The 13,929-nt window shown below is 43.8% G+C and overlaps 1 protein-coding gene across 1 annotated transcript in view; it reads right to left on the reverse strand.

Annotated features, from left to right (window-relative positions):
* The window catches only part of ARMH3 (armadillo like helical domain containing 3), a 127,364-nt gene that overhangs the window by 33,093 nt on the left and 80,342 nt on the right, over positions 1 to 13,929 (reverse strand). The window contains exon 24 of the mRNA XM_069882508.1: positions 956 to 1,034. Coding sequence (XP_069738609.1) covers positions 956 to 1,034 — 79 coding nt within the window. The remainder of the gene's footprint in view (positions 1 to 955; positions 1,035 to 13,929) is intronic.

The raw sequence follows: 13,929 nt of genomic DNA on the forward strand, positions 1-13,929 counted from the left end.
CTGTCAGTGGGAAGCATGGGAGGGATCATTGAGTAAAATGGGATCAACAAGTAAAAATATCATGGACAGAAAGAGAAATTAATTTCAGAGCAAGATACAGTCAAGACTTTTTAAGAGGCACAAGCATGGGATTGCATCCAGTAGAAGAAACAATCCAAGGTGACTCAAGTGAGGTCTGTCCTTGACTGTGCACACAATTTCTTCTCTGGCAGGTCCATAAGTGCTGAAGCAGCTGCATCTAGGATGATGCCCCCAGCTCTGTGTTTTGTCCACCACAGGCTCCTGCAGAGTCATTTACCTCTCAAAGAATGATGAACTTATAATCCTGATATTTTACTTTGGGAAATAGACCATCTCATCTCTTCCTGAGGCCTCGCACAGTAGCCTGCTTTCAAAAAGCCATGTTTACACATTTATGCAATACAAGCAGGACATAAAGAAAGCAAAGCAGGCCAAACTAAGGAAGGGAAACCTAACCCTATCACCTTCTTTATTTAAAACCTTCTCTCTTCAAAATCTGAAACGATTGATTCAATTACCCTAGAAAATTCTACCAACTGTTGCCTGAGTTCCAGTTCCCTAATATCACAGATAATGAAGCTACGCCCAACAGCTCTCCAATAACCAAATTCATTGCCAAAAACCTCCTGCCCCATTCTAAATAGCAGCATCTTCACAGTCTCCAACCACACTTGCTGACAATGCTGCACATTTTCATCATTCATACCCATCCTTCTGCATTTGCTGAACCAATATGTCTGCATGTGATGGTAAAATTGGCTAAAGCAAGCCTCGTTTCTCTTCCTCTTGCCCATATCTGAACAAGGAACACAAGAGTCCCACCTTCACTCCTCATACTGCTGCCATATCATCAGTTCCAGCGAGCACAACAAACTCCTAAATGTCAATATTCCAGAGGGTAACATGAAAAAAGGTCATTGCATGCCTGGCTTACCTGATCCTCAGAGAGTTGGGATATGTGATTCACTGCGGCGTAAGACTCTATCTTCGGGTTGAAGTGATTGATGATGGCTCTGAAACAAAGAAGGAAAATTTTCAGAGGTCTCAGGAACAGCTTAGGGATGCAGCAGAAATTGCCCACCAGCCTGAGTCAGTGCACATGGAGCCACAGTCCTGCAAGGAGTCGTTCCTCCCTCATTACACTGTACTGCGTGCTCTGCCGAAGGCACGTTCCCTGCTGAGAGACCAGTGTAGATGCAGTCACAGGCTCACTTGAAACTGCAAGTACAGGCACTGCCCTACGCGTGGGTGCATTTGTCCCAGCAGATACAGGGCTGTGCTCACCGCTCTGGCAGAGGAAATTGCTGCCTTGCTGGGAACAGGCTGCAAATTGCTCAGTGTTCCAGTGAAGACACAGCAAACCTGGCCATCGCTGCCCCATCCTGCTCAGGATCTGCAGTTCCTCATCCCTTCCAAAATCCATACCACCCAACATTCTGCTCTGTGGAACTCTGTTGCCTGGTGTGTTGAAGCTGACGGTTTATTAGTTTGGGTTTCCACGACATTGAAAATGTCGTAGCTGGCTCTTACTTGTAGTCATCTATCACTGCCACCACTACTTTGACTTCTTCCCATAATGACTTTAGTCCTCAGCCCTAATTTAGACGGTTAGAGATAACTTATGTCAGTGTGCCAAACACAACAGCAGAAATACTCATCACTCCTACTTCTCTGCTCCGTTTCTCTCACTGTCTGCAACATATCCCCCCATTCCCTCCCAGGCAGATCTAGAGGCAGGCATGAGAAACTTAAAAGTGAAAGTAAAAAAATAATTTGGGAAGAAACAAAAATCAAGGTGCAGCTGGAGTATTTCCTCAGCTTCTCCTCTGCTTGCCAGGTGCAGCTGAGAAGATGCATGGCAAGACAGTAAAGTCTCCCTGGACTAGAGTTGCAACTGGTCCCGTTGGGATATTACTCATGAGACTCACTGCTTAGGTAAATGCTTTTTGTGGGAACAGCCCATGTCAGTGCTCGGCACAGATGTGCACTGACTGTGCCTGGAGAACACTTGCCTGGCCAAATTACACCACAGCAGCAGTCAGGGCTTTCACTCTCATATTCATCAGCATGAAAATTCACTCCAGCTCTCTCTGTTGCACTCTAATGGGTTCCCTCCTCCCCACGCCTACCCCTGCAGAAGGGCTTTCAGCTGCTTTCTCCAGACCTCATCACAGCTAAGAGCCGGTGCCCAAGTCCAGGAATAGATGATATTCAGTGGTGCCAATCAGAGCCACAGGAAAGAAAACCTGCTTGGAAGCAACCTCACTTCTTTAAATACACAGATAAAGAAAAACAGCATGGAGGGGGTGGGGCGTGGGATAGAGGAAAAAGCCCAAACAGAATCTGCAGATTCACTGCAACGTTCCCAGCCCCACACGTCACCAACAGACCAGATGCAGCCCATGCACGGGGCAGCCACTCCAGCTCCTGCTCCTACAGATGTGTACATACTTGACAGTTACATCAGCAGAGCAAATACAGCAGGGGCCCTGCCAGGCTTCCCCTACCCCTCAGAAGGAGGGCAAGCAGGCAGGTAGAGACATGTCCAGACTCTTCCCACTTCAATCCAACTGGAGCAGCAGCTCCTGTGAGTCACAATCACACTCTCCATTACCCAGCCTCTCGAACACTGTGGCTTTCAAGTTGCATGTTTCATGCCTGGCTGGATTCATATTTACACTCCTACAGGACGCACTACAAGCTATTAAAAGAAAAGGGAACACAGGCCTACAACAACTTAACTTCTGGCTTAACAGAAGGTTTGGCAGCTCGGAGGGGTTCAATGCACTGGTGTGGTTCCAACATTTACCAGGGAACAGATTCAGCATTCATTTGTATCCACTGCTGTGAAGCACTTCAACATGGGCCGCCTGCTCACAAGTCCCTGCTCGGATCTGAGCTGGTGGAGCGGCACCTGCAATCACAGCTGGGATTCACCCAGGGAAAGCAAAACCAGAAACCAGCTGCCACTGCGGTAAGAATCAACAGACATTAAGGAAAAGAAAGAATTCAAGTCTCCTTCCTCACTTCCCTAGAGGTAAATGGGCAATTCCTCATTGATTAGATGAAGAAGTTCAGCTGTTTAATTTGTTTCAAGAGAGCTCTTTCACTATGAAAAATTCCTTCCTAACCTGATTTTCTGCAGAGCTGTTTTCCCAAACCTGCAGGCAGCTGGGGCAGAGGAACATGAAGGGCTTGGATTCAGTCCTGGCTCTGTGTCACCAGGGTCTTACTGCCCAGCATATGCTACCAAGGCCAGGCTCTGCACGTTGTACAGCTCCTCCTCACACGCATCTGCTACGAGAAAGTCCATTGCTACCCAGCCCAAGCTGCTGCGCAACAGCAGCGCCTTTCTGCATCAACCGCTCTGATACACCTCTGCTATTCTTCCATCTCTCAAAATCCATCTTGCCCCCGGAGCATGCTTTTAGGCAACTGGCCTCCTGGGCTACCGAGTAACAGCTGGAATTTCAGTTTGCAAAGCTGCCACTCCACAGGCATTTGGTGTGGGAGACAAAAGGGGACTGGAGCTTTCAAGCACAGTCTCCCCCTTATGGACAATAGAACAGCAGCTTTGCCATCGCTAGTTCACGCACTAGCATGTAACAGCTGAGTCCTGGCAGTGTTTTATTTCACACTGTGATTGCCTTGATTATTGGGATATCAGCTAGTACCTTTGGGGAGGGGGCGCTTAAAGCACTTGGGAAAGATTTGTGATGTGCTGTGCTCAACTGAGATCTTCATATCGATCGTGAAGGGGAAAAAAAGAAAATAAACCCTTTGCATTTGGTATTCATGAGGCACCAGCATCTTCAACACATTTCTAAAGCAAGGAAACAGTGAAGTATTAACTGAATGACAAAATACTGCAGGTCCCCAACTGGTCTTTGGTAGTGTGAATGCTTACGTATTTCCACACCACAAAGTCCCTAGTGGGGCTGGCTGCCATTTGTCACGCACATTTTGGAGCGCTTTTGGGACACAGTTCTCTAGGGACAGAGAGGTGTCTGGAGAGATGTCACTTCAGCAACACTGCCTCCTCTGACAGACCCACAGCTCAGCAGTCAGCTGCGAGAGGAGACTGTCACTGGGCAAGGGAACAGGTGAAAGGTGAAGCAATGGCTCAAGAATTAAAAAACTTGCTCCCAGTGGCTTGTCTCAAGCTTAATGCTTAGTGCTCTAAGGCAGCCCATAAGCAATCTACACATTCTTTATTCCACGAAATCCCAGTGAGAGTCATTTACGCACTAGCCATGCCAGTGCTCTCAGAAAAATACACATCTCCCATCACCTCCTGATGCAACTCTTCAGAGAGCAAGCTACCTGGACACCATGATGCCAGAAGCCATGTAATGACACATAGAAATGAACCTGTGTTTTCCTCAGGGTGAGCAACCTCAGACGCTCACATTTATGCATGTCTGCATTTATTGCGTATTTTTTGCATTTATTAATTTATTTGGGAAGGGAATGATTGGAGGAAAAATATAAAATGCTCCACCTAAGTAGGAACCTGAATACCAATGATTCATTTATTTGTATAGCTGTATTAATCACGTTATTAGACAATAAAAGCAGGTCCCACTGTAAGAGGTATTGTACAAATACAGAGGGGCAGAAACCCTCTGTCTCACAGAGCCAGCGATCTCAAATGCAAGAGAACAGGGAAAGCTCAGAAAGCTGCAGTGGCAACAGAAACCTAAGAATGTTGTTAGTTACTGGGGGTCATGTAAGACTTCACTTAGAGGTAAACCAAGGACAGAGAAAACACAGAAAAAGAACACTGAAGAAAGAAATACAGAGATGGGGGGGCAGGGAAGGATTCATAAGGGCAGACAGGATCAAGAAAAACATAAGCAAAAAGACTGCAGGACAGAGATAATCAGAGCAACAGCAAATGATCCTAGGGCAGTCTGTCCTCTGCGAGCTGGAAAGCTCTGGCTGATGGAAAGTTTCTACTTTGGCTCTTCTTGAGGCTGCAACAATTGGCCAGTCCTGAAATGACTGTTACCAGCCCTTTCACCTTCAAAACCAGGGAGGAGGGTGGCAAGAAGCACAGGCTGAAAGGTAAGAAGCAGGGGAATCTCCATGTGGGCCCTCTTATTATGGGTATTTTGCCTAAAATAGGGACACTCCACTACAGCTCTCACCTTAAGCTATGGTGAGAGAAGGTACACCTCCAGGTGAGCTGCATTCCACCCCCTCACTATCTTCACTGCAGCAGGACTTGCTTCTGTAGTGGCCACAGTAGCTCTTCAGCCAGTAAGTAACATTTAAAAATTGTTTCAATTAAGCCTTTAAAAGCTGCCTAGAGTTACTCCTTGATAAACAGGAGAAACCAGTGCTGCCCTTCAGAGAAGCTCAGAGTAAAAGAACTTCTGAAGATGCAGAGTCTGCTGGCAGGAAAGGGCTCCTGTGAAAAGCGATACAGCATGCATGGAAAGAAGAGATTTAATTGATTCCTTAATTTAATTTGCCACTAGTTGTAACATCACATGCGAGAAGCGAAATGCACCAGCAACACTAATCAGCCTTTCCCTTAATTTCTACCATCTTCCAGCCTATGTGCACCCACCATGGCAAGGAACACCACTCTGCCCGTCTGAACCTCACAACAAGCTGGTCTGGGTCCAATGTGCAGGAAAAGCAAAATCACTATGCTCAGGCTGATAGCACTTCTTCAGCACGTTTTCTCTGACCTCCAAACTCTCCTCATCAAGTTATTGCAGATGAGCTGTCTAATACCCGCTCTTGCTTGACAGCAGCTACATTTCCAGAGTCCCATAAGATAACACCGTCCTCTTGTCCTAAGCAGTGAAATTAGCACTCTGGAGGTGCTGAAAGTAGGCTAAGGGAAGAACAGAAAGGTTGGAACGCTTATTATAGAGACAGGAATGCTGAACCATCATTGACTGCATGAACTTGGTCTTCGCACCTACTTTACAGGTCCAGTATTCAGTCCCTGGCATAAAACATTCCTGCGGATACCCAAACACTTCTTGTACAACAAAAGCAGCACCACAAGCTCACTTCCTCCTACATTCCCTTACAGCAGAACAGAAAAGAAACAACATTTGCCTGGTATTTACCTATTCACAGAAAACAGGGTGACTTTATACCTGCTACACACATTCATCTTCTCCACTGAATGCTCACATCAGCGCAGTGCACGGGGCAGCAAGGAGTGCATCTCTGTCTTCATTGAGTAAAGCCGACGGCATGGCAAAGGCAGCCAGCTCACTTTCCCTCTGCAATAAAAACCGACAGGACCCAAGAGGGACAAATACTCCAGCACGCACTGAGCTTGTAGTACCATGATGAAGGCTAGGAATGGACAGAAGCAGGAAAGAGCATAGTTGCCTTTGATCACACTCCACTTCAAACTTTAATACAAAAGGGAGACCTGAGACACCGTGGTTATTGTTCAGGAACAGGAATCAATAAGTGACCAGTTTCTGATTTGCTACGCCGGCTCCCTCTCACATACCTTAGCTTCTCCCTTTATAAAACGGGAATAAGAACAATCATCTCCACAAAGCATTTTAAATCAACAGGGTGAAAAGAGCTCAGTGTTTTACTACGTGATGAGCTAGAAACTTCCCAAGCACAAGGCAGCAAGTAAACTACACGTAATACAGAGGCCAAAGCAAACACAAACTGCCTATCCTCTTCCCCCATTCATGCCATTGCAATCACAGTTGCTGCATACCTGTTCAAAACTTCCAGCCATAAGCCAGCCTTCCTGCAGCAAGCTGTGTCTCAGCAAGCTGCTGTGTGGGGCAAGGATCCTGCTGGCATTGCTTTCTTACACACTCCCACCACTCCAGACAATAAAACCCCATCTGTTTAGTTCCTGCAACAATTAGACAGAGTTACTCCATGTGTACAGCCCCACCTGGCAAGAGCGGAAAGGGTTTAGATTATTTTAACACATGTCCATGAAACATCGCTACGAAGTACACAGATCTACCATACCTAAGTGGTGTGCATCAATTAAAAGCAAGCAAACCCCCTGGAATGGTGCACTAAATTCTTCCTTCTACTGTGGTTTAACTCCACCCTATTAAATTTCTTCTGTTCCTCCACTTTAACGAGTCCTGACATTAAGTTGAAAGTCCACAACTCACACAGGGAGGTGTCTTCAAGATACAATAATAAACTGCAGGGAAGAATCCAAGACAAAAAAAAAGGACATTTTAGTCCAAAGCACTTGCTTTACAGCTTGCTGAAAATGTCCAAGTCAGCACTGCTGCAATTTCACAGAAGAAATAAGCCTGCTACACCTGTTCAACTCTGTCTAACTGAAACCTAATGATTGCAGTGACAGGCTCCATGGTAAAGGGAGACACATGCTCTATTTATTTAATAAGGAGGGCACAAAAGAGTACACATGTGCCAACTGAGCTTCTCGGAATTCCTGGCATTGTTTTACCAAACTCCATTCTGCAAGGGCAGCAGCAGAGGATGTGCTGCTTTCTGACCCACCATGGAGCTCGGCAGTGCATCTTTCCACTTCACTGTCTGCTAGATCCTAACCCGATATCATCGTGGCTTGCACGATACGGGGATTTCCTCTTCTTACAGTTCATGTCAATACATTTAAGCCAAGCAAACCAAATACCTCCCACCCTCTCACCTCAACGACTTCTACCCATCTTCTTAACTAAGGGAGTCCCCATGAGTAAATAGTTAACTCCTTCGGGACAGTTACACAACCTCACGGAGAGTACAACTCCAGGAATTGATCCACTTGCATATTTTCATGCATCCAGAGCATCACTGGAATCATTCTTGCGAGATTCCCAGACTCACTCAAAGCTCAGGCATAGTCAAGACACTCTTCTGTTCCCTTTCAGAACAAGTAGGCAGGAAAACCAATGGCACTGCTAGTTTAGCTGACACTAATGAGAAAGTAGACGATATCACCCACGTGTCAGCAGTGAAAATATCTGTTTATACTACCCTGGATCTGTGTTCCCACCCTTCTGGTGATCTGTTCTTCTACAGCAAAGGCATAATAAGGAATAAATTTCTCATCTTGATTATGTAATTTATTACAGAGATCAAATGACAGATTTCATACACATTTTATTGCTCCAAAACACCCGGCTGCTAGTGGCAAGAGTATGGTGAGAGCTTACTTTTACCAAAGTAAAAGCATTAAAAAGCCAACCCTCCACTACCTCTCAATTCCAGTGAGGAGCAGTGAACTCGTACCTGCTCACCTCCAACTACAAATTGCTGCCGTTTGACAGAATACAGAAACACCACAAATGCAAAGCCTGTCCTGTGGGCTTGGGCTGCTGGGTACTAAAACCTGTAAATCGGTCTAGCACGTTCAAGATGTGAGAGCTGACCATGATACACCAGCATAAGGGATTTTAGGCACAATGTCTCCACTTCCACAGTTGCATTACTAATTTTGAAATCTCAACTGGCTTCTAAAATGAGAAACCCTCCTTAGGGTTCCTTAATGTATGCTTTCAGAAGGTTCCTTCTGCCTTAGGCACCCAGTCCTGCCTCAATATCTGCCCAGATATAATATATAATATATAATATATAATATATAATATATAACTAATATGGAAGTATATTTTTCAGATAAACAACCTTTTCCGCAGCACATGTTCCCCGGTCCTCTTATCTCATATATCTCATTTGACCGAAGTTCTTCAGATGTGCCAAACAAGCAGTAAACATAGTCCACAGACCAAATGGTTTAGGACTCTTTTACTATCTAAGCACACTTTGATGCAAACAGGATGATATCCTCTAGCAGCCAACTGTTTTAGAGCAATGAAATGTATTATACGAATACTGCCGCAACAGTAAGTGCAGCCCTGCAGTTACAACTGTCTTTAGCTCCTGCATGTACCTGGCAATCTGCTCTCCAAAACAAATAACAAGGTATTAAGAAACAGCTAATCCTGAAGGTCAGAAAAAAATCTACAAAGCAAATAAGGGGAAAAAAAATACTTTGGCAGTGGTTTACCCGACAGGTTTGCAGAGTCACCCTCTCTGGTTAAGACCTGAAGTAAAGAATTTTGGCAAATATTTATTCTCTGCAACCACTCTAAGTGGGTCAGCATCTACCCACTGCTTCATAACTCACATCACAGACTGCCAACCAACCCTCCTGAGACAAAAGACATTGCAAAACCTCAAACACGATCAAAAATTTGATGAAATTTTTAAAATGTCATTAAATATTTTAAATTATTTTAATCCCCATTAGTATCTTACTTAGTATGTTATACTGGGATGTTTGAGGAAAGCAGAAAGTCTAGCATATTGGATGCTGCACTTAGTGCAGAATCCACATGGGCTGCACACACCAAACATACCAAACAGAGAGTGAAATTTAAAAAGTTTATAAACTATCCCACTGGGATCTTTTAAAGCTCTTTGAGAAAAGCAATGAGTACAGCTACTAGTCTAATTAACTTAGTGAACACTTGCCATCAACCCTGTTTTATGCAGAGTGTGTGGAAATGGCTCTTATTACCCCACTTTGTCAGGTGTGAGCTGGCAGGTATCGCATGAGGCCCTGAAAACCCTGTTTGCAGACTGCAGCAGCAAGGCAGAAACCTCCCTCCTCACTCACATAACACAACCTGACTCTACCACTGAGAGTAAAAACTGCCTGTGACAAAAGTCCCAGTGGGAAAGGAAGGCACTGAAGCATCAACATTTGCCTGGATTGAGCGAGCAAAGGGTTAGAACAATACAATCAGTCCTGATGTATCACAAATCACATTAAGAGAGATGGAGGAAAGAACACTGGCTAAGTGAGAATCAACTACGGTCAAAGCTACTTTGCAAAGGAAATGGAGTCCCACAATGATATCTGATTAACTTAATTCCATCAAGTGTCAGTGATGCACCTGCACAGCCCTGTAAGTCTAAATAGAGTTCACAATCCCAACCTTTCAGATGCTATCCGCTACCATGCAGACCAAACCCCACTATATACAGTCCCATCCGAAAATGCTGCAAAGCTCACACTATTGTCTCATCAGACAGGTGCAAATGAGCATCACTTGCTGAGTCACACATGCCTGACAAAATTGCCTAAAGCAACGCTTTGCCTTCCAGGAAGGCAAGTCTAAAGCCAAGTCTAAAGCAAGGACTCTGGACTAACCTGCCCGTGCCACTAAAGCATGGACACCCCAAGCACACACTTCCCTCAGGTGAATATCATGTCCTCCAGAAAGGTGTAATCACTCATCACTTGGGACAAGGTGAAGTTCATTTTCAGTGCCAAGGACAGCTGGCAAACACCACTACAGCTCAATGAATGGCTGGAGGATCTGTAGTTAATAAACATTCTGTTTTCGTAAGACAGGGTGTCTGGGTTACAGACCATTAGAGAGCTGCAACTCATCACAGATATCTCACTCATTTGCTGTAAAGTATTTTGGGTGTACCTGTTTTCTTTCCTATTTAATTCCCTTAACCAGATCTGCCTCCTTTAAAGCCAAGCTCCATCCATCCCAGTATCATAGAATCATAGGATCACTAGGTTGGAAAAGACCTTTGAGATCATCGAGCCCAATCGTACCTGTCCACGACTAAATCATACCCCTAAGCACTTAATCTACCTGTCTTTTAAATACCTCCAGGGATGGTGACTCAACCACCTCCCTGGGCAGCCTCTGCCAGTGTTCAAGAACTCTTCTGGTGAAGAAATTTTTCCTAATGTCCAATCTGAACCCCTCCTGGTGCAGCCTGAGGCCATGATATCTGCAGATCTCACAAACCTACTTCTCAATATCTTAAGGGCAATGATCAGATGCAAGCGATTTGTTGCAGCTGAACTAGTTATCAGTGACAACTTCACCTGCTTACACCATGGCTTTTCAGCATCACTTCAATAGTGTCGGGATTTTTTGGGGTTGGGTTTTTTTTGTTTAGTTTTAGAGTTTTGGTTTTAGAGTCTTTTTGTTCATTTGTTTTTTAATTTTCATTTTGCATATCCTTATCCTGCATCAAATTTCAGTTAGATCTTGACAAAAACCCATTCAGCTGAACTGGCCGTTGGAAGGACAAATCCAGTACGCTTTGGGGTGGCAGAGTTACCTATGTCACACAGGGGATGAGAAAATTATTTTGTTTTCAAGTACTTACTTTCCCCTCTCACTCACCATCACACTTGCTGTTTACCATCATAACCTGCACTCATCTCTCCCTCAAAGCTTTGGGTTTGTATTATACACATATTTATTTTTTTCCTGCTCTGTTCTTTGTACGGGTGTTACTGAAAGCAAGGCCAGTGAAGTGCATTTTCTATTTCAAAAGTGAAATATGGTTCTCCAGTCTAAGAAACAGCAGAGAAGCAACATTTCAAAGTTAATTGCTGATGGTTTCCTATCAAGCAAGTCAAAGAAAAAGCTCTACTCCTACAGTGTTCTTTAAAAGTTTTAAAGTGTTTTTCAAGGCTCTTAAGAAAACATAATGCAAAAAAAAAAAAAAGCTGCATGTTTTTATCAGTTGTACACCAGAAAAAACAGGTGCCCCAGAGAATCTGCAGAAGTAAGGGGGTCTGGACATCCCCCAGTGAAAAGAGAACTAAAGGTTTGCCTCTGTTTCTTCCCTTGTAACAGCTAATACACAACTACACACTGGAGAGGAACATGGTTCTAGCAGGTTAGTAACTTTGGACAGTATAAGCCAGTTTCTTTGTAAAGCTTAAGCTGCACAATTTTTAAGCCAGCACCGCCAACTAAACCTTCCATGCCTTGGGACAACCTCCAAGTTGTGCAACCTAGACTGTGTTTTATCACCTCCCTTCCTTTTCTTTTTTAAACACAAACCATCCATGAACTCAGTTTTCACTGGCGAGGTTTGCAGACGCTCAGCAGATGAGGAAGACCAGACGACTTCACCATCTCAGCAACCGAAACTGGGGCCACATTAAAAAACATTACCCATAACCAAATGAAAATGCAGGAAAAACCAAGCAAACCTGATGTAAGAGCCAAATGGGCTCTTCCTATTTGCAAAGTAACTAATACCACGAAGAAAGTCACCACACCTGGTTGCATTAATTCCTACAAACTCTATGTGATTCAGAACGGCTCTAGCGAACACCAAAACATTCTAAGCATTAAAAGGCTGCAGGAATCTTGAATTCTCATTCTACTCTTACACTTGCATTGGTGAAAAGGCAGTACCTATTACTTGTATTAAGATATTTGAATTTTCCTCAATTTCTTTTAGCTCTTCCATTCAAAGACCAATGGCAAAACGTCTTGCCTGGTCCAGTCCCTGCAGCAGGCTGGCTCCTGTTACTGCTTCACCTCATCACTCTGCACACAAAGGGTCACGATCTTTTCCCTGATGCTGCCTGTGAACCATGTCATAACAATATCATCTCAGCACTGGAAATGTTTGCAAAAATGGTGCTGCCGTTCACTGGGAAGGGGAAGCTGCTCAATTTAAGCATTTTGGGAAATACAGAGGAACAGGCATCTCTTACAGAAGAAGCATTAAGCACATGTACACTATTACACAGTTTAAACCTGTCAATAATTACTGCACATTCCTGCGACTGACACTGCAGATTCCCCCACATTTAAAGAGGAAAAAAATTTGCATGGCTTCTATTACCTTGGCTAGCATTCGTTCTCAGTGTTTGCATAATTACTTACTATTGATAGGCACACACTTAATTCCCTACAATTTAACCCAGTGCAAACACTGCTTTAGCCTAACTGATACAGCATTTGTTGCCAGGTAAAATGCTGAAAAAATCTTGCTCCAAAAATACTAGTCAAACTTGCAGCAGAAACCTGTTAGTGCAACACAAAGAAATCTGCTTATCCTCAGGCTGCTTACTGTTCCTCTACCAAACCCCATTTTCCCTTCACCCACACTGCACTCGCTTAAGTCATCATTTTCTTGACTATATTTAAAATGCATTGTTTGCCACCAGCTCTCCAGTGCTGCCTAAGTAAGCTTGCATGGCAAAATTTCTTTGTCTGCTACAAGACTCCTAAAGGAATTAAACCATGCAAGTCATTAGGGTACTTTGATTATTATTTTAAAGAACAGGTCAGATGATTACAGATCCCATCCAGTATCAAAAGGATTAATTGCTGCTCTAACAGCCAACATGTGCTAGCTGAGCAAAACAGTAAAAGTGATATGGGCTGTGGCATTTGATGCTAATGAGCAATGACACTAACCAGTTTGAGAGAGCCAGGGCTTGGCAACATGTTTACTATACAAAAAAGAGAAAACTGCATAAATCTCTCAAAAAACCTCCAAACAACACAAAAAGCAAAATAGGGGAAAAAATAGAAACCTGTATGCTATGTAAAGGGCAGAACTATATTCAGCTTCACTAACAAGCCACATTGTGATGCTCAACAAGCAAGAACCAAGTTGAAGATCCCTTTCTTATAAAGGAAATCAAATTAAGAAGTCTGGGTTTATTTCAAATTCCACGTGAAACTGTATAAAGTTTAACCTCTCCATTAAAATTTCATATTTATCCCTAATTTGAATTGATGAAAGACTTTGGACAAAATTCAAGACTTGGGAGAAAAATTGTGATAAATCAAACTTCCATGATGAAAGCATATAACTACTAAAAAACCTGAGATTAGGAGTACTTCAAAACAACAATCGGCAAATATTGAAAAATGTTTTGATTTCAGCCTTCCCCTGGAAAATGGTCACATCCAAGTTCTTTCCAAGTTATCTCTAAAATAAACACAGTGGCTCCAGCACAGAATATTGCATTGCCCAGTGCATGTAGACATACAGCTGACCCGTTACACACTCAGGACTGTGCCTCTTCTCCAGAACAGTGCCTCTTGCCATGGAGCAGGATGCTCAGCTTGAGATCTACAGATCTCTAAGTCTACAGGTGCTGCATCTCTGCATTTGGAGGCGACTTACAAC

The sequence above is a fragment of the Phaenicophaeus curvirostris genome, unplaced genomic scaffold, assembly GCF_032191515.1.
Source record: "Phaenicophaeus curvirostris isolate KB17595 unplaced genomic scaffold, BPBGC_Pcur_1.0 scaffold_160, whole genome shotgun sequence".
NCBI classification, from domain to species: domain Eukaryota; kingdom Metazoa; phylum Chordata; class Aves; order Cuculiformes; family Cuculidae; genus Phaenicophaeus; species Phaenicophaeus curvirostris.